Raw genomic sequence first — 27,602 nt, 5'->3', positions numbered from 1 at the left:
CTCCTAGGAATTTACCCTAAGAATGCAGCACTCCAGTTTGAAAAAGACAGATGCACCCCTATGTTTATCACAGCACTATTTACAATAGCCAAGAAATGGAAGCAACCCAAGTGTCCATCAGTAGATGAATGGATAAAGAAGATGTGGTACACATACACAATGGAATATTATTCAGCCATAAGAAGAAAACAAATCCTACCATTTGCAACAACATGGATGGAGCTAGAGGGCATTATGCTCAGTGAAATAAGCCAAGCAGAGAAAGAGAAATACCAAATGATTTCACTCATCTGTGGAGTATGAAAACAAAGGAAAAACTGAAGGAACAAAACAGCAGCAGAATCACAGAACCCAAGAATGGACTAACAGTTACCAAAGAGAAAGGGACTGGGCAGGATGGGTGGGTAAGGAGGGATAAGGGGGGGGAAGAAGAAAGGGGGTATTATGATTAGCATGCATAATGTGGGGGGTGGGAGAAAGGGGAGGGCTGTGCAACACAGAGAAGACAAGTAGTTTAATGATAACAAAAAAAAGAGAGAGAGAAATAAAAGGGGGATTACTCCCTGATAGGATAAAAGTAACTGCAAATCAATGATTAATGCATGCTTTACATATCCTTAATTTTGATCTTTTAAAGGGTGTCAGATGATCAGCTATGGAAGTACATTTTTCTGATAATACTCCTTTCTCTTAAAAAAAAAAAAAGCAGTTCCTGTGTGGTGATCTCCAATAGGTTCTTCACAGTGGTGTTTATACAGAGGATCAAAGCCTAATTTGGCTACCCAGAAAATGAATTAAGATACGATATGAATAAGAACTTCCAACATCAACATCCTCTGGAAGAGTCATTCCAGAAGATGATCATCAAAAACTTCAACAAAGATCCTGGCGCTGTTGCAGTTGTAGCTGCATTCATCCCACCAGTTCCTGGACTTGCCATTGGAATGAAGAAGGAGATATCTAAACTGGCCTGTGCATACAGTAAAACAACAAATTTGACTGGATCTATACTGTCGGAACTCAACCAAGAATTAGGAGAAGTGCAAGTTGCAGTGCTCCAAAATCGTGCGACTATAGACTATCTACTGTTAAAAGAACATATGGGATGTGAACAGTTCCCAGGAATGTGTTGTTTTAATTTGCCTGATTTTTCTCAAACTATTCAGATTCACTTAGACAGTATCAATCATGTCATTGATAAGTTTTCACAAATGCCTAGGGTACCTAACTGGTTTTCTTGGTGTCACTGGATATGGATGGTAATTGTAGGTCTGCTTTTGTTATGTAGCTGTATTCCTATTATGTTAATGTGTGTACACAATTTAATTAGTAGTTTAAAACCTATACATGCTTATGTTACTCTACAAGAAGATATGTCAAAGAAATAATCAATCTTCCCATGTTTTCTTCCGTCTGCTACTTCTATAGCTTTACTTCTTCCTTCCTAATCACAACCCTTTAGTAGAATTAGTGCCTCATATAGAAAATTACCGAGTATCATAATTCTTCCAAGTGGTAAAGATACCTCAAGACAAATGCTGGGCATAGAAGCCACAGGGCATAAATCTGCAAAGAAGTAAAAAGCTAACCTTTTCAAAGAATACTGCTTCTCTCTCACTTACCAACTTTACATTTCCCTGTATGGCCCCGGAAGATGACTGGTTAGCCAGAGACAGGAAAGATTCTCAAGGGAGGAACAACCTAAGACAGGCACAGTCGCAGGGGGGCCATCAGGTGAGAAATTGGGGATCAACAGAGGTGAGGCTTAGAACCTCACCCCCCATTTTGAGAGAAATCTTCTGCATCCGTGGATGTTTTTTTGCCCTTGTCTAGCTTGGATTAATACTTAGTCTATAGGCACAAACCTGATCATCTACATTTGCCCTCTTACAGCTCTAAATTATGTTTTCTACCTTTATCTTGCATCTACCTACCACTTCAGCATTTTATTAAAAAATAATAATAATAATAAGGGAGAAATGTGGGATTCACATATAAATCAAGTATAAAAATCAAATGAATAATCATATCTGACTTGATTGTTTATAGTTCATGATGCGTGATCAAAACCAAAAGTTTCTGTGATATGACTGCCCTTGTACTGTTCACCATGAAAGAACTTGTTCGTTATCCTTCAGAAAATTGGAGACTGTTGAGAATTAGGCTTGGGGTTGATTAATGATTGTGCATTGAGTCCCCTATACAGAATTTTATTGTTAACAACCATTTGATCAATAAATATGAGAGATGCCCTCTCAAAAAAAAAAAAAAAGTAGGGCTCCACAGTTCTCTAATACATACCATTAAAGTAGCATTAAAGATTTTCCCACCATATGTCTTGAGTTCCCCGAGGATCTGGAGATAATTTAAACGTAGCTGGGCAGCAGAAATAAGTTGCTTAAATGGAGACAAAAAAAAAAAAAGGCTGTTAGGTCAGAGTTATTCACTTGCCTAAAATCCAGACAATGTTGAAAACACTTTCCTTAAGGCTTCATAACAGATCGCTGGGGGAGTCAGCAGAGGCCATTGCTACTTTACCTTTTGTCGGGGTTCTAGCAAATTCTGGTTTCTCTTCATGTGGAAGCTAATGGCTTTCTTGATGTCTTTGCCCTTCATGTTTCGCAGTAAAGTTGGAGATATAAAGTTCTCTATTCCCCAGTCTTTCCTGCCATGAGACATTGGAGACAAGGAGACCCATTTTTACAGTGTACTTGGCTCTAATGAAGAGTATAATTACATTTAATTCAGTACTTAGTGTTCCCAGAATACTGCAATTATAAGCCTCTTTCTCAACAAAAGACATGCACATATATATGTGCATGAATATATATATATATAAAGTATATTTAGATATTTGCACACACACACACACACACACACACACACACATTCCATAGAAACCTCAGCCATTCAGGAATTAAACCCCACTGACCTTTCTGGGAGCTCATTACTTTTTGGTGTGATATTCTGTTAATCAGGTCAGGAGATCTCAAATTTTTTACTGCATAGAAGTGACAAATAATGATAACAAATATATAACACACTCTCATGGGGCAACATAGAGCCCCTATGAATCCCTGTGTCATGCTTTAGAATGGTACCAGCCTGACAGCCTCAAAATCCCTCAAAAACTTCATTAAAAATACAGATTATCAGGTTTACTCCCTTGAGATTTGGCCTCGTCTATCAGGCACAGAGCCAAGGATCTGTTTTATTTTCAAATAGGATTCCCCATTTTAATTCTGATACACAGGCAGGACACAGCTAGCCTGGGTGACACTGCCCAGAGCAAAGTGAGAATTTTTAAGCTAAGAATCAGGAGGTGCTGGTGTCCCAGGACTTGAAGCTGTCCTAGTAGGTATATAATGCAACATGATTGGTTCACATAAAATTAATTTCCAAGGCATTTGTGCCCTGAGAACTTTACACTGAAGTTATCAATCCATTTCCCAAGACATTCACCCAGGAACTCGGAATTTACAAAGCGATCCTACGTCATTTCACTTGGAGTTGGCTTCTGCCCCAGAGAGAGCAGCCAGATCTGATACCTGGGGGAGCCAGGCTGGGTCAGAGGGTGTGGAGAGAGAAATGGCTGGGAAGACAGTGGACACATGATGGGTAGGTGGGTGAATGTCAGTTTTCTGCAGAATCTGGCCATGCTGGCCAAGGGCCAGCCACGTTATAAATGCAACACAGCTGTTGTTGATAGGATACACGAGTCCCGTGCCACTCACTCTATGTACTTCAAAGAGATCTTCTGTGGCTGGGCACATGCATAGATCCGCTCCTGGATGTGCAGGGCTGCAAGTCGGAGCGCAGAGCTACATTTCATTTCTACAGCAAAGCGCTCCTGGAGCACGTCACTGCAACTCTAGAAGAGATTAAATCAGAGGAATTGGGAAACAGGAACAGACGGATCATGTTCCTAGTTCTTTCAGGTGAAAGGCAGAAGGACCAGGAGCTCAGCGTGAGACCCGACTGCCCATTCTTGGCTGTGAGACCTGGTTTAAATTACTAAGGCTCTCTGAACACTGGTGTCTTCCCATTGCTAAATGAGGATAGTCAAGTCTACCTTACAGTTTCTGTGCGGTTTAAATCAGACAATGCCTATGAACACAGGTATAAAGGACACAGTATTAGACAAATATAAGGTGGTGTTATCATTTGCTGTGACCATTTCTGCAAGACTTTGGGCAAGGCAATCCACCTAGTTTGAGTCACCCTGTCTGTAAAGTGGTGATACTTCCCAAATGATTCTTTATCAGCAGAATAAAAATGCTAGGGATCTTACTATGCTGATGGACAGTGACTGTAACGGGGATTGTGGGGGGGACTTGGTGAAGGGGGAAGCCCAGTAAACATAATGTTCTGCATGAAATTGTAGATTAATGATAACAACAACAAAAAAGATAAACATGGAGAAATGAGAAAAAAAATGCTAGGGAGGTAGAGTAGGAGAAGCACCAGACTGGGGTCAAGGGACCCATATTTGGCTCTGCCACCAAACGGGTGACCCAGCCAAACCATGTGGCCTTTCCAAGACTCAGTTTAATCATTTCTAAGATAAGGCTTTGGAGCACTAAAGCCCCTTTTAGCAATAGACAATTGTAACTAAAGATCCTAAATGGTGTCAGAAAATATATCACCTACATTGAGGACTAAGCCCAAATTTCATTAACAGAGCAAATCTAACAGAGCAACTTAGTGAGGGAAAAAGGGATTCTGAGGGATAGTCAGGCCCAATTCAGATAAAGTTATGCCCTACCAGGGACTTGCTTAATTGCCTTGAGCCCATATTCAAAATAACCCAATGTACCATCTTTGAGAACAACCCTTGTTACTTTAGGAAGGGCAGACCCAGTCACCTGCAGGTAAAGGTATTCAAAGGCCACCGGGTCTTCTTTCAGGAGGTCCAGGGGGTCCTTGGGAACAAAACACACTCTGAAGAGGCAGCGGTAGTCATGTGACTCCTCCCTTTCCACCACCTGCAATGGGTAAGCGAGATACAATTAATCTTCAAACTGTCTCTGTTCTTGCAGTTGTTCTACAAAACAGTGTTTAAAAAAAAGATAATGAAGCATATTCCCCAGAGATTTCAATTTTAGTGCCTCCCAAGATAGACACTGACCTTTGCTCCTTACCTGACTTTCCCATGGGTATAAAATGCAGAAGTTTCAAGAGAGCCAAGTTTCCCATTGACCCCATCAACCTGTTCCACTTTCCAGAAGAAATCTGTTTGTTTCCAGTTTCTTATATGCCCCTCCAGAGGCAGTCTATGTATGTGTATGCTTCTATATGTATATTCTTTTCCTTTCCACAAATAATGGTATGCTGTACGTTTTATGTGTGTATATATATATATATATATATTCTGCATGTTACTTTCCTCAATTCATTTATCTTAGGGATTTGATTTTCTTTTCCAAGTTTGCAAGCAGCAGTATTAGAAGGTGAGTGACTAGAGTAAGAATTCATCTGCAATGAGCTATGCTCAGAGTGGCTCCCATAAGGTCATGCCTTGCTCATGCTGTTCCCCTGCTTAAAAAACACTTTCTCCTCTTCCACTTGTTGAAATCTTACTCATTTTTGTAGTAGTACACACTCAACAAGGGTTTGTTGAACTGACCTGTGTTTGGCTTTAAAACGTCAGTACAACAAATCACTGAATGGCTGAAAGACCAAGTGGTACAGCCAGACTGTGTTTGTCCTACCAGGAGGGACCAGCTCAGGGGGAAGGTCTCACAGAAAGGGCTTAGACACAGCAACAAATGCGTCCCCGACATGGCAAAGGCAGCAGGTTCAAGGGAAGATCATCAGAGCCGGAGGCAAAAGATGGGGCCCTACGGGCTGTTACCTTGAGTAAGTCTCCTTACCTCTCTAAGCCTCTGTCTCCACATCTGCAAAATGGGGCCCTGCCTATTTCAGGAAAATCAGGCCTGGTTCTCACCCTATTATCCCTAGGCTGAGTGAGCTCTGTGCCTTCTGGGCACAAAAACGGGCATCAAACATGCAGGCGTGCTGAGGCCTCCCGCAGAGGTTTTGGCTGAGGCATGAAGCTTGCCCAGCCCGGGGCTCCTCCCCACAGCAGCAGGCTGTACCTGCTGGATGAGCTCCTCCTCGTGCAGCAGGTGCAGCCGTGAGATGTTGTACTGCTCTTCCAGTGCCAGCGCAAAGTACTCCATACTCCGGATCGACAGCTTCTCCTTCACTGTGAGGATGATGTCCTGCCAGGTACAGGGAGGCATCAGGGGTCAGCTGAAGAGCAGCTGACCCTCCTGCTCAAGAACAAAGCAGGGAGGACTTCCCCGACCTTCTCTCTGCTCCTTGGTACAGCTGGGGAGAGGAAAGCCTGTGCCAGATGGGCCCCCTGCCCACTCAGGCAGCGGAGTCTTGACAGACTGCATGTGAGACCTCTTAGCGCTCCTCTCTCTGCACCCACTGCTCCCCTCTCCTTGGGGCTCTGGCACCACTGTAACGGCCATCCTCCCTTGCATTCGTTGGAAGGCTGATGACATCCACTGGGGGCTTACGCAGCTCTTCAGGGTCTCCGGAGTCATCCTATCTCTTGAGTCTGCATCTTCAGCTGCTTATCAAACAGAATCCCACCACCCACCTGCTAGAAGACTGTGAGAAACTGATCTGATGTTTCTGAACCTCAGTTTCTTCCTGTGAAATGGAAGATAATGATGCCTCTTTTCAGAGTGGCAAATACAGGGTGGATGATAATAATGTGCCACATTCCCCTCCTTCACTACAGCAGCCCTTTGTCTTTACAAGGTTTTTTCTGTCTCAGGGCATCTGCACATGCTGTTCCCTCTGCCTGGAACACTTTTCCATGACTCTTCACAAGGTTGTTCTCTTTCTCTTCAAAGAGGCCTTTTCTGGTCACTGTATCTAAATGTGATTGCCCCTGTCCTTCTCTGTCCCAGGGTCCTATTTATTTCCCTCATCAATATTCAATATTATTTTCTTTAGTAACAGCTATATTCTTTAATAAGAGACAGTACGGTAAAGTTCAGTGAATGGGTTCTAGACCTAAATTACGACTACTAGCTGTGTGTCCCTGGATACATTGTTTACTCTCTCTATTCCTCAATGTTTTCATCTGCAAAATGGCAATAATATCTTTTTATTGAAGTATCATTGATACACAATCTTACATTGGTTTCAAGTATACAGTATACAACATAGTGATTCAACAGTTACTCATATTATTAAATCCTCAACCCAACTAGTACAGTTAGTGTCTGTCAACATAGAAAGATGTTACAGAATTACTGACTATATTCTCTATACTGCACTTCCACCCCCATGACCAACTTATATTATGATTGAAATTTTGTGCCCCTTTCTCCCCTTCACCTATTTCACTCACCCACCCCAACCCCTCCCCTATGACAACCACCCGTCACTTCTTTGTGTCTCTAAATCTACTGTTGTTTTGTACATTTTGTTTTGTTTTGTTTTGTTTTTAGATTCCACTAATAAGTGAAATCATATGGTATTTGTCTTTCTCTATCTGACTTATTTCACTGAGCATAATACCCTCTAGGATCATCCATGTTTTGCAAATGGTAGGATTTGTTTTCTTTTTATGACTGAATAATATTCCATTGTGTATATGTACCACCTCTTCTTTGTCCCTTCATCTAATGATGGACACTTAGGTTGCTTCCATATCTTGGCTATTGTAAATAGTGCCAAGATATGGAAGCAACCTAAGTGTCCATAAACATGTCTTTTTTAATCAGGGATCTTGTTTTTTCTTTGGGTAAATTCCTAGGAGCAGAATTACTGGATCACATGGTATTTCTATTTTTAGTTTTTTGAGCAACCTCCATACTGCTCTCCACAGTGACTGCACCAATTTACATTCCCACCAACAGTGCAGGTGGGTTCCTTTTTCTCCACATCCTTGCCAACACTTGTTATTTCTTGTCTTTTGGATAGGGGTCATTCTAACTGGTGTGAGGTGAAATCTCATTGTGATTTTAATTTGCACTTCCCTGATGATTAGCAATGTGGAGCATCTTTTCATGTGCCTGTATTCCTTCTTTGGAAAAATGTCTGTTCAGGTCCTCTACTCATTTTTTTAATTGGGTTATTTGGGTTTTTTTTTGGTGTTGAGGCATCTGAGTTCTTTATATATTTGGGATGCTAATCCCAAAATGGTAATGATATTAATACCTATCTCATAGGGTTTTTATGTGTATTAAATTAATTTCCCGTATAAGGCACTTAGAACAGTACCCGGCAGATGGCAGGTGGTCAATACATGCTAGTTGCTAATATTTGTTTTCTTGCTTATTGTCTTTCACCCCACTAGACAGTAAACTGCCTGAGAATATGAACCTTGCCTGGCTTGTGTTCCTTTTTTATCTCTCAAACCTGGCATTCAGTGATGCTCAGTAAACTTTCACTTAACAAATAATCATCATTGATGCAGCATAAATGTCCTGCCAGAACCTCAGATTCAGTAAGTGCCAAACCACTAGGGGCTATGTGCTCCTCATGGCTCCCAAATCTGACCCCTTCCGCTTGCTCCATCACCTCCACAACCGACCGGCAACTAAGTCCTGAAGACCCTATCTATCTGTTTCTGCAACTCAGCACCACTCATTCAATGCCCACTGTGCACTGGTGATGACGAAGAGCCTATCTCTTGACTCCGTCCCCTCTCTCCATTCTCCCATGTCTACCTTGGCTCAAGCTCACACATATCTATCTCCTGGCTTTGTAGAGTGGTGTCCTGAGGAACCCCTGCTACCCACCTGACCGTCACCTTGTATCTAGAGTAGGGAATTGTCAAATCATAGCCCGTATTCAGGTCAAATCCAGCCCAGTTTATTTTGTAATAAAGTTATATGGGAGCACAGCCATGCCCATTTGTTACCATGGCAGAGCTGAGTAATTGAAAGAGACCCTGTGGCCTGCAAAACCTAAAATATTTACTATCTGGCCCTCTCAGAAAAAGTTTGCTTGCCCCTGATCTATTGGCTAAGCCTTGTACTAGTTATGCTCTCCCTTGCTCAAGAATATTCAGTGGCTCACCATGGCCCACTCACCCAAATCCAAACTCCTCAGTTAGTATCAAGGCTCTCAAGTGTCAGCTGCTAATCCATTTCATCTTCTGCTGCTTTTCCCAATGCACTCTGCTCACAAGTTCCATCCACTTATCCACTTGCCAAACTTTCTTGTCTTTGGGTCTTTATTGGTGCCGTTCCCCATGCCCAGCATGTCCCTTCACACACCACTCCTGGCCTAGTCCTGTTGAAAGCCGGTCTGCCTTTCCAAATTGGCCTCACAGGCCACCACTTCCCTGAGGCCTTCCTTGCCAGCTGGCTGGAAGCTCTGCCTCCCCTGAGCTGCACCACATTGTTTTCATGTCTCATGGTCATGGTCCTGAGCATGCGGCTCCGCTCCTGGTTTCTGAGTGAGCTGTGCCAGGTCACCTCTCCTCGCCCCCAGGCCCACCCCAAAACTCCGGGCTCCCTTCCTGTGGAACTTGGGGCCATCTATTCTGTATCACCAACAGCTTTGCTGGCACACACAAAGTGTCCATAAATTTTCTCTGCTCAAATGACATATTATTTTCCTTGATTTAGAGAAAGAGGGTTTTTAATGTAAGAACTTAGCTTCCCTTGGTAAGGGAAAGGGAAAGAGAACTCAATGATGAGCTGATAGGGAGTTTTCCTTTTCTTTTACCCATAAGATTTGTGTATATCCTCCACTTCATCATAAAGAGCTAAAATATTTGCTTTTAGAAATTTGGCGACTGCTGATAAGTGAGATTAACCAGTATTATACCAACTGAGCCCTGGCTCAGTTCCCCCAACACCATCTATCATCTTGGGTCTAATTCCCCTGTGGTGGCTGCTGTTATTGTGAATCACCAAAGGGGAACTCACTTGAAATAAATCATCCTTTCCATTCCAATGCACTTTGTTCAAAGATGACAGAAGTAGAAACCTTGTCTCAGTCATCTGCAAAACTCTGAGGTGGAATGGCAGTGTGGAATACTCCAGAGCAGGGCTCAGACACAGACCAAGTTGGAAGCCACTTATGAGCTACCTGATCTTGACCAATTTTTGGGTCTCTTGGGCCTGTGTTCTCATCTGCAAAGTGGGAATAACTTGTCACTTCACAAGGTTACTAGAAACATTAAGTGAGATCTTATGCAAGGAAGTGCCCAGGAGAGTGCCAGACGTGCAGCAAACACGTCACAAATCTGTTCCTCCCTCCCCTTCCTCCCCTGGGCATGGGCTTCCAGGTTCAGGGAGGCTTTCTCCAGCTTGTCCTGCAGCTCGCCGAGGTAAGAATGGGATGAGGCTTTTGGAACAGCTCTAGGAATTGCCAAAGGAAGGTGCTAGAGAGAAACACTGGGTGGGTGCATGTATGTGTACATGCATTTTGTATGTGCATGTGGATATGTGTGCACGTGTGTGTACACATACATGTGCACATGTAAGTGTGTGTGTGTCTTGGCCACTGTCCATTAGCTGTAGCTGCACTGGCCCACCTGAAACTCCTGTTTGCTTCTTCAATGAAGTCTCACTCTAACACTATTTACTCCCTTTTTCAGAAACTATGGTGCCATCCCTTATGTCTATAGATAAAAATCTGAGCTCTGTTGCCTGTCATTCAAGGCCTTCCACAGCCAGCCTGTACTGTAACCCATTCCTCCCACAAGAAAATGGCCTGTGCCCCAGTCCCGTTGGATTGCTCACTACTTTTCAGGAAATGCCTGAGTTGCTGGCTCTCTGCATTAATACATGTGACTCCCTCAGACGGACGCACCCTCCAGCCTGCCCCTGAAGCCCTGTCCCGGGCTGCCCCTGTTGAATTCTTAGTTGCCCTTCAATGCTCAGCTCGGTCCAACTTCTTTCCAAAGCCCCCTCTGATATCCTGATGGGACAGAACACATGGTGCTCCTCCCCTTGCACGCAGAGTCCTTCCTTGGCCCTCTCTTTACAGCCCTTACTATCATCCTGCCCTGGACTGCTGGGCGCTCCTTGACTGGCTATCCTCCCTCGACTGGTTTGCAAACTCCTGGAAGACGAGACTACCCTTTACCTAGCTCTGCACACTCTCCTTCCCCACCAGGAACCTCATATGGGGAAACTTGTTAAGTGTAAGTTGAACTGACTTCAACTGCATATTGAATGGAATACGCAAGGGCCTGGGCCTGCCCTGACAACCTAGCCTGGGTTTTTAGCTGCTCTAGTCTGTTGGTTAGCAGGTGGAATCACATACAAGAGGCAGGCAACTCCAGGGGTTAAGGGTGAAGGCTTACAAGTTGTAATATGACTTTGGGTACTATTCCTCTTTGAGCCCTGATTTCCACTTCTGCAAGATGGTGACTAGGAAAAAAAACCCATCTCGCTGGGAGGTTGTGCAGCTAAATGAGGTAACACAGTGCTTGGTTTATTGCAGGGCTTCAGTCCAGGGTGATTGTGAGACTGACAAGGCAGTTGCAGGGCAAGATGCTGGGGGGCCCTGGGAGCCAGCAAATTCTCACTGAGAAAAAGAGTCAGATTTACTGTTAATACCTTCACAGTTGTATTTGCTTCAAACTTGAATGCTTTGGTCTGTCCATTCTCCAAGTACAACTTGAGCACATTGGGCATACACAGCAAAGAATTACCCTGGAAAACATAAGAGTAATGGTGGAACTGGCCGTTCAGATCCCTGGGAATGACAAATCCTGTTTCACTTGCCCTGCTGGGGTGAGAGCAGGATTTCTAACCTCCTCACCATGTCAGAGGCCAATTCTTGGCATTTGGAGGTTTCTCTAACAGAGGAGGCGTATGCCACACAGAGAGCGGCCTGCTTTGCTTGAAGGACAACAGGAGATATGGTGGAGAAGAGTGAGACCTGCCACCAGCCTACTGAGGGCCCCGGGAGCCTGCAGCATGGCTCACAACCATCAGCTGACACTTCGCTGCTGGCTGACACCCTTCCGGGATGCAAGTTAGCAAGTCAGATGACAAGCAGGCATATTCTCCCCAGGGCCTTTCTGAGATTCTAAGACCAGGCCTTGTAGGGTTGGGGTGGCCGGGGGGAAGGACACTCCCTCAGAGACCCCCACCCACCACTTTCCTGCTGTATTCCTGCAGTGAAGCATCACCAAAAGGCACAGGCTGCCCGCCACCTGCACTCATCCTAACTCTTACCCTGGACTTGCCGGATCTTCTAAGAGACTGCACTCTCGGAGGCACAGGACTGGTATGTGTTTGGCAACCCCATGTCAGCCAGAATTCCTAGGGTACAGCAGGCCAGGGGACTAAATCTCTTTGGGTATTTCCCTAAATCCCCCAGAGCCAATGGTCATAGAAAGTGATCTCTGAGCATTTGGCAGCAAATAATGAGGGCCCTTGGGGCTGGTGTACTCTGGAACCAGTGAGAGGTTCTAGAGTTCCCAAGATTTGAGCTAAAACTGCCCTCAGCTCTAATCTCTGCAAAGAGTTTGTGTATAAAGCTCACATGGGTAAAGAAGCTTATCATTTTTTTTAAAAAACCTCACAGACTTTTTCAGATGAGACCCTTGCATCTTCTAGACACATGGGCACTTGTATCTTTTAAGCAAGACTCACACTCACTACTCTCTATAGTTTTTTCTGAAAGCACAGTATTTTTATGGAGGAAAAAGGAAAATGTTCATATCCCAGTGTCATTCCACACTCCATCAGGGATGAGGGATTTCAAACTGCCCACTCTGTTGTCATCTCACTCCTCTGTTTTTTGGGTGTTTAGAAATCTTAATCTTTGGATTTCCCAAGTATGAAATTATTTTCCTTGGTACTTTATTGTTATTTACAAAGAACACATCTATAACAACATCACATAATTACCACCAGTCACTTTTCTCTAAGGCTTCTTCTAATTTTTATCTATACCTGCAAATAGTTTTTAAATGTACGATTTTATATTCATTTTTTATTCTATGCATATTTTATCTGTACTTTTTCATGTGGGCTTAATGTTTATAATTTGATTGGACTTAAAATATTCTATTGAGCTGAAATACCACAATTGACTTAACCATTCCACTGCCCTAAACATTTAGCACTTTTTCCTATTTTCTGATATTTAAATATTACAGATATCTTTTATCTTCAATACTATAGATATCTTTAAATACGTGCATTTTTTGCATTTAAATTATTTTACAGACTAAATTAATAGGAGTGTGAGCCTTAAAACTTAATGAATGCCATAAAAAATAGCCCACAGATCACTCTAATCACTCTATCTGTCCTGTCAGCTGGTTCTAGCTCCTACTTCTCATCATTATGTACTGCTCTTAAAAATGCATATTGAATCTAAATTTAATTTGTTGAAGAGGTTCAATCCATTTTCACAAACTTGGAGACACAGAGATGCAAATATTACTAAGTGACAAGATCTCAGGTCTTTTCTCATTAATGCACTAAGCCTCCCTCTGGGCCCTCACTCTCAGGCTAACAAAGGTGTAGTCTGTTAAATAGCATGACAAGAAGATAAGGGCTCTGCAGATGTGAACCAGATCACCAGGCTTTGTTAAAATGGTTATGACTCCCCATTCGTTGGTCTCTATGGTGAGAAGACCAGATAGGAACAAGCTCTGACTGGAAAGTTTCAAAATGTAAAATTATTGCTGAATTCAGAAAGGCAATAGGTACAGACCACTGGGGGAAAATGTGTGAATTATGAACAGATGGGACTTTTACCCAACAATCTTCATTAAAAACATCAAACTTCCAATATTTCCCCTTTACAAATTGGTCTTCTGATCTCCCACTCTGGATCTCCCCATATCAAAAAGGACTGGACAGCACGTCATAGAGGAAAACAAAAGAACTGAAGTCACACAGACCTGGGCTCTGCATTTGCTTGCCATGTGATCTCAGAGGTTAATTGTCTGAACCTCTCTAAGCCTCTGCTTCCTCTTTTGTTAAAATGCATCCCTTGCAGGGTATTGTGACTACTAATGAGTATGTACCTGAAAAGTTTGGGCTCACATAAGACAGGTCCAATAGATGATAGGCTTTTGAAAAACAAACAAACAAAAAAACAATCTGTCGCTGTCACTATTATCAATATATAACCCTCAAGAGAGGATACTAAGTTTAAAGATTCAAAACGAGAAATTAACTATTGCAATCTGTTTAAGTTTCATGGGCAGGAGAATGGCGCCACAGAACACAGCCAGTCACAGCCGGTGCTTTCTCTCCTTGGCCCCCACGGACTCTCCCTGTCCATGGTTTGTAGGCACCTTACTAAGGGTGCAGAGAGCCTCCACGAACCCTCCGCACACCCTTTGCATCCTCTCTGCACCGCGGGACTCCGCAGGGGGCTCCGGGCCAGGAGGCAGCTCGCCAGCCTCCCGGGCAGTGGTCTGGCTCTATGACTCGGGTGTACCTGGCTGTGTGTACTGACGAGCACCTCCTCAGCAAAGTGCACCTTCACGGGGTTGGTCTTTAGCCTGGCTCTCTTCTCCTCAGTCAGGAAGGATGACTTGGGAGCTCCCTGCAAAATACAGACACGACACATTTTAGAAAAGGACTTTCATAGAAGCCATTTACATCTCACTTCTTAAAAACAAAAGCAAAATCTCTCATGGCTGTTGAGATTCAATTAAAATCCACAAAGAAGGGCAACATCCCACTAAAGATTCCTTTTCATAAAACCTAGGGACCCCAACCCAGACAATGTCTTTATGTGTCTGAGGGCAGTAGAAGATTCATCTGGTGGCAAAATGGTTGTAGTGTGACAAAGAGAGTTTGCAAACAAGGAGGCCTGAATTCCAACCCAAGTATGGCTACTCAACAGTTGTGAGAACTACTTCAAACACAAATTCTTATGGAAGAAAACCAGTTTTGTGGGTTTGTGTGTGTGTGTGTATGTGTGTGTGTGTAAAACAAAACAAAATAACTCTGTGTGAGTTGTACCAAGTCATTGTCCCTCTTTGCCCTTCAGTCTTTCCATCCGTACCATATGGGAGTTGGATCAGATACCTCTGTGGTTCCCTGAAGGTCTGACTCCTGTGGCCTATCCTTGGCCCCTCTTGTCTTTTGGGAGGTACCCTCTTTCCCCAGAGGTAAAAAGAGTCATCGCAGGTGGGGATGAGTGTGTGACCAAGTCCTTGGTCTAGACTGTATTAGGCTAGATTGTGATACTTAATATACAGCACTTGCATGATCTAGATCAACAGGATGTGATCTTCCTGGATGAGATCCCGATATGCTATTTCCCAGCCTGGCATGCTGTTTCCTTGGTCTGGATAGTCTTTTAGGCCAGCCTCTAGAATGCTTACATGTGTGAGAGTTCTGAGATGGAGCTCTGCACCATGCTCTGTGTAGCTGAGGGGAGAGATACGTAACAGCAATCAGGGAAAGTGCTGGAAACAATGCTCACAGACTCAGATATCAACAAACCAATGCCATGAAATACACAACGTGAACAAGTGACCCTGAAATGTGAATGTAAGAAAGTAAGTGTGATGTTATATACAACCAGAATGTTGGTGGGACAAGGCTGATGACTATGATTCAGTACCTCCAATATATAGTTTGCTTTAAAAAAATTTAATAGAAAGAAAGAGGGGAAATTGCAATGTTCCCGGAGAAGAGGTACACCTGTGTGGTAATCTGTCAATTGGAGAAATTACTGAACTTCAATTTGCTTTCTTTTTCAAGCAGAATGGTTTTCCAAGCAGAAAAGATAGAAGGAATATAAGGGAAAGAGAAAGTTACAACTTAAAGTTAGTGATGAGACTATCAGACTACTTTGAATGAGTTCAAGACTGCTATCCTATGAATCTAGCAACTGGTGGATTTATTATATGTTACAGTTGGCATCACCCACAGTACAGAGAATGGAACAGAGAATATTAGAGGAGACTAAAAGATGGTTAGGTTTCAAGTTTCCCAGAAAATGAACATGGAAGATTCAGGAAAACCCATGTTGGTAAGCTTGGCTTTAAGTCTTGGCAAAATCTAAGACAAGAGATGGTTAGAGAGCTTTCACGCATTGCTCACTAATAACCAATACAAAATTATCAAGAATAAGTCAGAGTCAACCAAGTCCTTTTTTCTTTGAAAATAGGATCCCAAATGCATTGGCCAGGGTTCTGTGGATATAGCTGTATTCCTTTATTCTTGCCAAGAACTTGATAAGGTCTCCTATAACCCTCCTGTGGAAAAAGCCAGGTGCAGAGCCATCAGGTGGATTTGAACCTAGTTGGCCTACATTCAAAATCATCCTGATTTCTAAGCGACTCAGGCTCCCTTTGGCTCAATCCTCATCAGTGGTGTTAGCAATGCCTTGGATGAAGTCAGAGAAAGTGGACTTAGCAAATCTGTGATTGACACAGAGCCACAGGATGTCATCAGATCTCATGGAGCAGAAACTTGGGGGGGAAGGTAAAGGAACTGGGAATCTAAAAGAGGAAAACAAGAAACTTGAGGATCAAGGGCAGCTCTGGGTCAGGCCAGGAATCACTAAGAACAAACATAAGAAGACGGAGGGCAGCAGGTTGTCAAGGGCTGAACAGAACATAGTAAAGTGAGGGGTCAAAACAACAGGTACAACCATCACCATCTTAAAGACTCAAAGGAGGAATACAAAGAGAGGGCAGAACAGAAGAGAGATACACAGAGAAAAGGAATCTGTGGGAGGCAACCACTGTTGTCTCTCACCCCAGGGAGAGGAATCCTGCAAGAATTAGGCCCAGAACTGGATCAGACTGAAGAAATGTGACTATCCAAGTAATGGAAGAGACGGGGGAGACCTGGGAAGATGTGGTGCCCTGACAAGGAAGGGAGAATGACTACAGTTGATGACCTATACAAATATGTTTTTCAGCCCCCACAATTTCCTGCCTGGAAATCTCAGCATGCCAGAACACTGAGCCAAACAACATGATGTGACAAGGATTACTATGAAGCATGGCACTGAGGATCAAAAAAATCAACCGCACAAGCATGGGATGGGGTGGGGGGTGCTGGCTTGGAAGCTATTCATTCGAAAGAGCTCAGTTTTTGGTGAAGCACAAGTTTCACAAAAGTCAACAATGTGACTGGGCCTGCTAAAATATTACCCCAATCTTAGGCGTCACTAGCATTCTTGGCGCATGTCAGGAGTGCACCCCCCATTTCCTCTGGTCCTCTCACCACTCGACAATAGATGGAACCGAATTCCTTTCTGGGTGCCACCATTTGGGAGGGTTACCATGAAATCAGAATGTGTCCAGAAAGCTATCAGAGAAGTGAGTATTCAGAGATACACATCTTATGATGAAGAGTAAATGGAACAATGCTTAGCCAGGAGAAAAGAAGGCTCTACTTCCAAATCTTTGAAGAGCTATTCCATACAAGGTAGACTTGTTCTGAACTAGGACTACTTAGTGAGAGTCACAGGGAAGAAAAGCCTCTTTTACATTTGGAACCACTCAACCATGAAGCTATTTGAGAAAAAACATGTTGTCCATCATGGAAAGGTCCAACCCCCAGGGACCACCTGGCTTTACACCCGAAGGTCAGCTCTGCCACCTGTGTACTCTGGCATCTCAAATACATTGTAAACCACTGACTTGAGCCACTAACAGTAAGAAGACGATTTAAAGGATATGAACTACCCATTATTCTAGGATGCTAAAGCTCTTTATGGGTTCTAAATTAATTCATCAGAAAGCACCAGACCCGAGCTGATAAAAACTCTTTCTGTGCCCGTTTTTGCTGAAATAAGAATTAATGCTTTGAAAGGGCATTGACAGGGACAAGTTGGGAAAAGTATCTTTTTGCTACCCTACAACCTCGATTTGCCAATATCATTTCAAAAAGACAGCAGGGTTTAAGGAGGTAGACTAGCCTAATGCTAATGAGTGTGGGTTCTGGAGTCTAACTATCTGGAAAATAACCCAGCTCCACCGATTTCTACATGTGAGACCATAGGTGTATGGTCATACATACCATAGGTGAAGCCACAGTGTCCTCAACTGTAAAAGGAGGATAATGAATATATCTATCTTGTTGGATTTTCTTTTAGTGAAAATTCAGTAAGACATTAAATATCAGTATTAATATAACAAATAGTGCATTATAAATAATATAAATATAAATCTCTACAATTAAGCCAAAAATATTTTTTTCAAAGAATTCTATGTCCTACGAGTGTTACTTCATGTTGTATTTGTCATTCTTTTTCTATCAGACATGCCAGAATAAAATCATTTACTGCACTAAAAAAAAAAAAAGAAAAGAATTCTGTGTCCTAGAGAAGCAGTAATCAATATCCCAACTTTGAATTTTATAATTCCTAATTAATTTCAAGCCATTTGAGGACTCTAGGAATCCACTGTGGCAAAGATGAGCATCCTGAACTGAAGCAAGAAATATACGATCATTTGTTTTATGATCACAGAACTTCTGATGAGAGGCCTGAGTGGGTTAGACAATTCAGGGCACTTACCAGTAGGACTGGGGCCCTCGGCTGGACTAACATCACCTTCCCCTAAAGGACCTCCGGAGCACAACATTCATTTTCTCTTCTCCTTGGGAACTGCATAGGAATCTCAGGAGTGGTGCTGGAACATGTTAATTTTCCTCTCCCTATACTTTTCGTTTTTTAAAGATACAGCTATAAGCTGCTTCCCTCTTCCTCCTTTAACAAGTGGTACCTTTGGCTTTCACCTCTTGGAAAAAGAGCGGGAAAAATCCCCCACCTAATTGACATTAAGATGTTCTCCACTGAGATGATAATCAGCTAAATAAAAAGAATCTCCTAACACCTGCACAACCTTTTATGCTGATCAGCTTTCAGTATACTGTTTTTTATACAGTGGTTTCACATTATTTCATAGAAAAATTCTGTTTTGTATAGAAAAATCTCCACTTTTTTTGTGCATAAAACACTGGTCTGTCATATGTATGGCAAACATCTTAATCCTACTTAGGTGGTCTTTTTCCTATTCTATTTCCAAAAATAAAAGAGAAAGATAACACTTAAAAAGAAAGATAACACTTGTCAATAAGGACAGGGGACAATAATTTCTTTGCTTTTTAGTATTGTGAAGTTTTTGGACCACAGGAATTTTGTTTTTTCACATAATCAAACAACTGTTCTGTTGTGCTTCTGTTCCCTATATGCTTGGGAATTCTTTCTAAAACCTATGACCAGAGACACCTATCCATATTGTCTACATTCTTATGGTTGTTTTTTATATATGATTCTTTAACACCGAATGGTATGAGATGAAACTTATTTTTCCCAAATACTTAAAGAAATGTCCTAGTATGATTTCTTCAAAAACCATCTTTTCTCCCACTAATTGGGATGCCATATTTATCACATACTAAATTCTTATATTAGTATATATTCTAGGACTTCCTATTGATTACACTGGCATTGACATTTCAACAATATCATACTGTTTTAATTACTGTAGTTTTAAAATCTGGTACATCAAGGCCATCGTCATACTTTTTAAAAAATATTTTCTTTTCTTTTTTTTTCACTGAAATATAGTTGCTGTACAATATTATATTGGTTTCCAGTATACAACATAGTGATTCAACAGTTATCTACATTATTAAATGCTCACCCTATTTAGTGTAGGTACTATCTTCTCAACATAGAAAAACACTAGTTATTATTGATTATATACTCCATGTCATACTTTCATCCCTTTGACTAACTAATATTACGATTGAGATTCTGTGCCTCTTTATCCCCTTCACCTATCTCACCCACCTGCCCCAACCCCTCCCCCATGGTAACCACCAGTTCCTTCTCAGTGTCTATGAGTCTACTGCTGTTTTGTCCATCTTGTTTTGTTTTGTTTTTAGATTCCACATAAAAGTAAAATCATATGGTATTTGTGTCTCTCCACCTGGCTTATTTCACTTAGCATAATACTCATCCATCCATGTTGTTGCAAATGGCAGGATTTTTAAAAAAAATTTCTTGAAAAAAATCTCACTTAGATGTACTTTGTTAAAATCCAAATAAAAGTCCCATAGGGAGCTTGAATTTGCATTAAGCATATACATTAATATATGAGAGTAAGCAATATATTAATAATAGTCTTCCCATCAAGGAACATGGTATATATCTTCTTTTTTATTAAAGATTTTTTTTACATTCTTGAGTAATATTCTAGTTTCCTTCACATAGGTCACACATATTTCTTTTCCTTAAAAGTTTTCCTATTTTCTGAATTTTTTCTCTTGAAGAACTAGCTCTTGAATTTATTTATCAAGTTTATAGTTTTTCTGTTTTCCAAAGCATTGTTGAGATTTTAATTTTTATAATTTTCTTTATTCTGCTTTGTTTATTAGTCTTCTCTTTCAACTTCTTGCACTGAATACTTATTTGACCTATTTCCTTATTAAATAATAAAATCATAGGTTATGAATTTTACTCTGAGTATAGCTTTACCTGCACATAAGTTTTAAGAAGTAGACTTCTAGTTTTTAACTTTTTTCTATCTAGTCTATAATGGTAGTTTTACTTTTCTGTTTTTTTCTATTTTGTACTCCAACTTTATTTGTAAGTGGCTGGATGGTTTTAATTCAGTTTTTATAGTTATTGATTTCTATTTTATTATATTCTGGAAAAGAGACTTATACAGTTTCTTGGGAGAATTTATAATAGAGTTTTTTTTAGTAGCTTGGTATGTGGTCAATTAGATTAGATTATTAAATGTATTATTAAAATTCTCTATTTTTAGTCTTTATGTGGCCAAGGCTAAGAGGTATGTATTAAGGCCTCTAAGAATGAGAATTTTCTGTTAATTTTACCTCCTTAGTAGTTTTATCTCTTATAATTTGATGTCATACTTTTCCCTGTATCATATATAAAGGCCTACTTCACCCATAGTGGTGCAGGATTGCCATTTCCTCCCTGTGCACCATCTGTGCCACACCTTGCCCTGTGTTGAATCTCAGAGTTAATAATGTTTTCACAGCCAGCACCTCGCGTGGTCCTCATTAAAATAGCTTGTTAGAGAGACAAGGCAGCTATTGTCATTATCAGTTTCACAACAGTAGAAACTGCAACTAAATGACTTGCTCAGAGTCATATCACTCCGACCTTTCTTGAAACTCCAAGTTTGGTGCCCTTGTTGCTGTCCCACTCTGCACAATCATAGGTCTGTATCCTTAGCTGGACCTCGAGTTCCTGAAGCCTGGACCCACACCTGTTTCCTCCACAACAGCGGGGCACGGGCAGTCTTCATGCAATGTAGACTGTCTGGCCACCCACTGCCTGTAGGCTATCCCTTCTGCCTTTCACTTTTCCTGTTTATTCTGTGAGGGACATCCCACTGGAGATATGGGGGCTTGGAATCAAGAAGGGTGAAACTAACACACAGGACATAGGAAGGAATTTACCAACGTGCCGCGGAGAACTGTGATTGAAAGTGAATCTTCAGCTTCCCTGAAAAGAGAATAAAGACAAGAACGTTTCATCATTCTGGGTGATGTGTGTGTGTGTGTGTTAGGTTAAAAAGACTGACAGAATTACAAAGCAGCCTCTTTAAAATCAGCTCTTTTGGCTCAGCAAAACTGAGGAGGACATTGAGGGAAGCAGTGATTGCAAAGGAACTTAAGCTGTCCCCGAGTGTCCCTTCTACCTTGAGAAACTTGTGAAGATACCTGCCTGTATCATCTAGTCTATACCTACATCCACAAAATTAAGTCACTTACCCTTAATGCAGTCTTTCTGATGAAGAACTCAACCAGTTGCTATGACCATTAGCTAGGTTTATGTCCCCAAAAAATATTTAAGAGAGGAAACACAGTAATAACACGGATAACTCAGGTTGCTATTTCAGAAAACTTAGGCTAAACATTTCACTAAATAGAAGGAATGCATGTGGATAACATTTATCAGACAACAACCAACCAGTTTACAGTGGTTTTTAATTTTTTGTAATAAATCAGTATATTTTATTTATTTTAAAAGCAAACAAGTGAAGGAAAGGACAATAGCCTTTGGTTCATTTATTTATGAATGGAAAAAATCTATAATGTGAATTTACTCATTTAAAAAGTTAGGTACATACCACTTCAGCATTTTATTAAAAATAATAATAATAAAGAGAGAAATGTGGTATCCACATATAAATCAAGTATAAAAATCAAATGAGTATTCATATTTGAACTGACTGTTTATAGTTCATAATACATGAGCAAAACCAAAAGTTTCTGTGATGACTGCCCTTGTACTGTTCACCATGTAACTTATTCACTATGTAAGAATTTGTTCTCCATGTAAGAACTTGTTCGTTATGCTTCAGAAGATTGGAGACTGACGAAAATTAGGCTTGGGGTGGATTAATGATTGTGCATTGAGCATTGACTCCCCTATACAGAATTTTATTGTTGTTAACAACCATTTGATCAATAAATATGAGAGATGCCCTCACAAAAAAAAAAGGGGGGGAAAAAAAAGTACACACTTCCAATTGTAAAATAAATAAGTAACCGGGATGTAATGTATAGCATAAGGAATATAATCAAAATATTGTAACAACTTGGTATGGTGATAGCTGGTACCTAGAATTATCATGTATATAAACGTTGAATCACTGTGTTGTACACCTGAAACTAATGTAATACTGTGTGTCAACTACCCTTCAATAAAAAATAATTATCTAAAAAAAAAAACTTAGGTACAAATTATAATATTACATTGTGTAACATTTACAAAAAATGTACGATACATTTTTTTGCTAGTTCATATGGAGACCTTAGAGACTCAATTCATTTCAAAAGACTTAAGTATGAGTACTCCAAGTAAATATTACACAAATTAGAAATACCTCAAATTCTTTAAAGTATACTTCAATACATAAATTTGAACATATGCTTTAAACAAATACTATATTTCAAGAATGAGAGAGTCTAAACAAAATATGACCAGCATCAGCATTTAAGTTTTCTGATTTTAATATTAGTCTGCCATAGCATTAGTAACCATGCTGCATTGAAACATGTAACAGCACAATCTAAATCATGATTTGTTAAATATTATACCCCACCCCACCCAGAATATTTAGGCTGGTCATAAGTTAACAATGTAAGTAGGTATATAAAGCATAATCAGTTGTGGCACACAAAGTCAGTGTAATAAGCCCAGTCACATAATCAATAAACTAGATATTTTGTTTTATATATTTTAGATTCCAAAAGTGATCAAATCAACCAGATAATTGCCAAACTTCTACTTCGTATTAGAGGGCAGAACTGAAAAACTGATTCATGTTTTCCTTTTTCTTTGCCATTACTACACAGAGGAGCAATTTGCAAGATAACTTCATTTGACTCCTTGTAATATGAACATTTAGGCCAAGTGCTGCTGGTGTGTTATTTCTTAAGTGGATAAACTCAACCCAAGGTCTTTGAGAGTCTGGGGATTGCCTCTTGTCCATTTTAGATAGGAACTGGCCTCCTCTGAGATAATTCACAACAAACCAAGGTGCAAGTGCTCTCAGAAGGACATTTTGGCCTCACAGGTAGTTGGAGGAATTAAAGAGGTTTTGTGGGTTTTGTTGTTAGGCCATTTTTGTTTTGCTTGATTTCATAAGTGGCAATGATAAACAAATAAGCAGTCCTGGAATTCCCACCTTCAGCATATAGCAGGGAACACAGATGCACAGCACACATAAGTCAAGACCAAGACTGCATGTGCCTATAAAACATCTGTCAGTCTCCTTCACTCCCATCACTGACATTCCTCCACCTTAAAGCCAGTGCTAAACCATATTCACTCATTCAACTGAGTAACCACTGTGTGCCTACCCTCAAGGACATAGTGTTTTAGGCAGAAAGTGACTCACACAAATGACAATGACACTGGGTGGAAGGTGACAGGTGTTGTATCAGTGAAACTGCACACGCCAGCCAGACTGCACTTGTAAGAACATTTAAGAGAGATACTGAAAGGATTAAAGAAAACCAAGTAGATTTAGTACCAACTTAGTCCCATCTTTGGGCATATGTTACAACCCTCTAAATCCTTACAGGATGGGGCCTAGGCATTATTCATAATGACATTCCCTACAGTGCCAAGCACAGTGTCTTGGGCATAGCTGGGGCTTGACAGACACAGCACCCTGTGCCTTCCACACGCTTCTGGAGGCAGATGAAAGAGAGCAGCCAGTACCCGAGATGGGATTCTAAAATGTAGCAGTTATAGAATGGACACTACTAAGGTCACGGGGAGGTCAGTTATGCCATTCCTGTTGCTCATCTGGGCTCTATGATAACCTGTGAGACTCTGGATGGTGGAAGACAGTTTAGTACCTCAGGATATCGATCGCTCGTTCACAGGAAAGGGCTTCAGGGGGCTCATTGTTCATTTGGAGGATCTGATCACCAGGGAAAAGCTTGCCATGAGCAGAGCCTCCTGTTGGATAGAAAAGAGGTAACTGGTACTCATGCCCGGAGGGCTCAGACCCCATGCGTCACAGCAGTATGCCCAACCAGCAGCCTGGTCCAGTCCCCAGCCCAGCCCAGCCCCACCCCACATCATGTGGATCTGTCTTCTGTTTACAAACCATGGATGAGGTACAAGCCATCACCTTCAAGGGATGTTAGGAGACTGTCCTGGGAAAAAAAACTAGCAGAAACCCACTGAATTACAGAGCTGGCCAGTGAATTTACTACATTCACCTCTAAAGACTTCTGGTATATGAGTATGTGTGTAAACTGAAAGTGATAGATTTTAACTAGTCCCAGATATAACATCAATACATAACATATGAAAACAAACACTAGACATTCCCAGCCTGCTCCTCTTTACCCTATATAGCCTATATTTTACAAAGATTCAAGTGAAAACAAATTAGTAATTTCTACTGTCTGACCAGAAACTCTCCCCAGTTCAGAGCATGCAGAGTTCAAAGAGGAGGGCTGGCTGATCCGAATACTGTCACTGCCCCTGAGACAGCCAGGGAGCCATGGACGGGAAAGCCCTGGCTGAGGTCAGTGGGAGCCTGGGTTCGAATGCTCTTGGGGCTCCCTCCCTCCCAGCACCAAAGGAAGGGACAAAGCCCAAGACAGAATTAGGCATGCTGTTTTTAACTTCCTGGGGTAGCACTTGAAAAATTACATTATAGGACAGAGATGGGAAGAGACTAGGGCTGTTTCCCTTCAAGAACCCAAACTCCTTTCTCATTTCCCACTCGGCCCCTACCTGCTGTGACGGCCACCACCGTGAGGGGAAGGCTCTCGGAAATGTGAAATCCATAGTCTTGGAGGAGGGCATCTTTGTCTATTTTTACTGTGCGCTTCACCGGTGTGAAGGTCTGAATTGGGACCCCAGGGGGCCCATCAGCTGCAGCAACTTTAGCTCTGAAATACAAAAAGGAGTATGTGCAAAGAGAAGGGGGACTCTGGTTGGTGGTCACACACTTGGTCAGCCCTAGGCATCCTGGAGGAAGGAGACGCAGAGCTGAGCAGAGCCCCGGTCTCTTCTTGGCAGTGATAAGGCACAAATACCAGTACATAAAACACCAAGTAGAACATAGCAACTTGTTCTACAAGAGAAGTCATGAGGTGTGCTGGGCCCTCAGAAAAGGGGGGGAGTAGTTTTAGCACTGTGGGGTGGGGGAAAAGGAATCAGGGAAGCGTTTGCTACCTGGAAGGGGTGGCATTTGAGCTGTGCTTTGAGAGATGTGGAGAATATACCTACACAGCCCAGATCCTGGCACACAGAAATCCTCAGTAACTGCTGCCGCCTGGATGGACGCACGGGTACATGCACAGACATTCCAGGCAGGAGGCACTGCTTCAGCAGAGGTACAGAAGAGGAAAAACATGGACCACGAACAGGAATGAGAAGCTGTTCAGTTTGGTGTCTGATGGCTAATTTTACAGGTGGATTGTTTCTTTGGTGATTTTTTCTCTTTTTTGCTTTATGATGAATTCCATTTCTTTTTCAACTTTGTAACTATGAGGATTCCAATAAGAAATCCCAGATAGTGAGGACTCGCTCTACATTAATCCTTAAAAACACATGTGTTCTTTCTATAACTAAAACCAAGTAAGTTGAAAATTTTATTTTCTGTCTCTCAAAACCACTAAGTGGGTCAAAAACTGTTTTTTATTTTGTCTGTGGCAAATGATTTTTTCCTTCTAAGAGTCAGTGGTTCTTTCTGAGGCAGGTTGCATAGTGATTGGATGAGGTGTTTGTTGTCATTATAAACAGCAGGAGTGTGGAGCAGTAACAGCTCACCCTGAGCTCGCCCTGAGCTCTATCATTTATTCTCATCCATTTACCAAACACCGTCGGGAGCTGTGCCTAATGCAATAGGGACTTACCATCTGAAAATCACCTCTCTGTCATTTATAATAATCTCAAATTTCAACAAGAACCAAGAAATATAAAAAACTGCCTCATGGAGCCAAAATGCATGTGACAAGTCCAAGCACAAAGCCTCAGGCACATGATCCATCACGGAGCTCCTCAGACCCTGGGTCAGAGCTGAGTCAGGCTGTCTGCACAGATGATGACCTGATTCACAGCTTAGAGGCAAAGACAGGATTCCTTCTCAGCAAACACCTGGGTAATCCTGAGAAGTGTTAGCAGATAGGCCTAATGAGGGGGGAGAAACAGAAAATTTTGAAAATTTGTACTGCAAAAACCCATAGCTATTCCTAATTTAAAAAACAAAAATTGAAAGCTATGAAAGGGCCCTTGTAAATATAATAATATCTCACACTGAAAGCCAAAAGTCAATACTTCTGTTCCTTTGAAAAAGCAACAGGAAGGATACCCTAGATACTTACTCCTATTTAATGTAGCAGGAGAAATGCCTGTGATCGTTATCAGACAAGGAAAACCAGTAAGAGGCATACTAAGCATAGGAAATGGAAAAGTACCACTTTTTAAAAACAGATGATGAGATAGACCCAGAAAATGATCAACAAAGAGCATTGCTAATGCTAAAAAAATAAGTTTAGTGGAGTTACAGGATAAAAGCACAAAACACATTCACCCATTCATGAAAAACATATTAGTTGAATGTGTTTTAGATGCTAGGTGCTCTTAATGAGCAGATGCAATAAAGGAAGACATAAATAACTGGGCAAAAGTTATATGGTTTCCTGGCTGGGAAGACTTAATACTGAAAAATAAAAATAAGTTGTAAATGAAAATACAGACTTCAGTAGTCATATTGTCTAAAAATTCTTCCAGACTTAAAAAAAGACTTGATAAATTAATGATGGTATAATAGCAATAGCAACAATGATAATAACCATTAATAACACTTATTGGGCACTAACTACATAGCAGGGGTGATCTAACTTATTTTCATAGCTCTCTCACTTAACCCTCATGACAAACTTGTGAGGCAGGTATGATTATTATCCCTATTTTACAGAGAATAAGACTGAATCTTGCTTGGAGAGACTTAAACTTGCTTATAGCTACACAAGTGGGGAGGGGGCTTCAAATTGGGGCTACTATCTTTAAAGGCACTGTAGCACAGCTCCTAGAGCAGTGCTGACCAAATGGGATATGGTGCAAGCCACACATATAAATATAAGTTTTCTAACAGCCACATGAACAATGGAGAAAAGTGGAAAAAAACAGGTGAAATTAATTTTCATAAT

General features: G+C 41.4%; 1 protein-coding gene across 15 annotated transcripts in view; it reads right to left on the bottom strand.

Moving 5' to 3' along the window:
• FRMPD1 (FERM and PDZ domain containing 1) overlaps window positions 1-27,602 on the bottom strand; it is a 128,427-nt gene that overhangs the window by 14,677 nt on the left and 86,148 nt on the right. For 7 of the 15 annotated variants that reach the window (XM_057498850.1, XM_057498851.1, XM_057498852.1 and 4 more), the window contains 10 exons: window positions 25,180-25,337; window positions 24,288-24,390; window positions 21,372-21,417; window positions 14,401-14,508; window positions 11,550-11,645; window positions 6,099-6,224; window positions 4,866-4,985; window positions 3,735-3,871; window positions 2,539-2,665; window positions 2,302-2,397 (listed from right to left, as the gene is read on the bottom strand). In XM_057498850.1, coding sequence (XP_057354833.1) covers window positions 2,302-2,397; window positions 2,539-2,665; window positions 3,735-3,871; window positions 4,866-4,985; window positions 6,099-6,224; window positions 11,550-11,645; window positions 14,401-14,508; window positions 21,372-21,417; window positions 24,288-24,390; window positions 25,180-25,337 — 1,117 coding nt within the window. Of the gene's footprint in view, window positions 1-2,301; window positions 2,398-2,538; window positions 2,666-3,734; window positions 3,872-4,865; window positions 4,986-6,098; window positions 6,225-11,549; window positions 11,646-14,400; window positions 14,509-21,371; window positions 21,418-24,287; window positions 24,397-25,179; window positions 25,338-27,602 lie in introns of those variants that run through there. The other 8 variants (XM_036888323.2, XM_057498859.1, XM_057498857.1 and 5 more) reach the window with 4 other exon arrangements.

Source organism: Manis pentadactyla, chromosome 3 (assembly GCF_030020395.1).
Source record: "Manis pentadactyla isolate mManPen7 chromosome 3, mManPen7.hap1, whole genome shotgun sequence".
Lineage (NCBI taxonomy): Eukaryota > Metazoa > Chordata > Mammalia > Pholidota > Manidae > Manis > Manis pentadactyla.
This window is presented reverse-complemented; position numbering and strand designations above follow the sequence as displayed.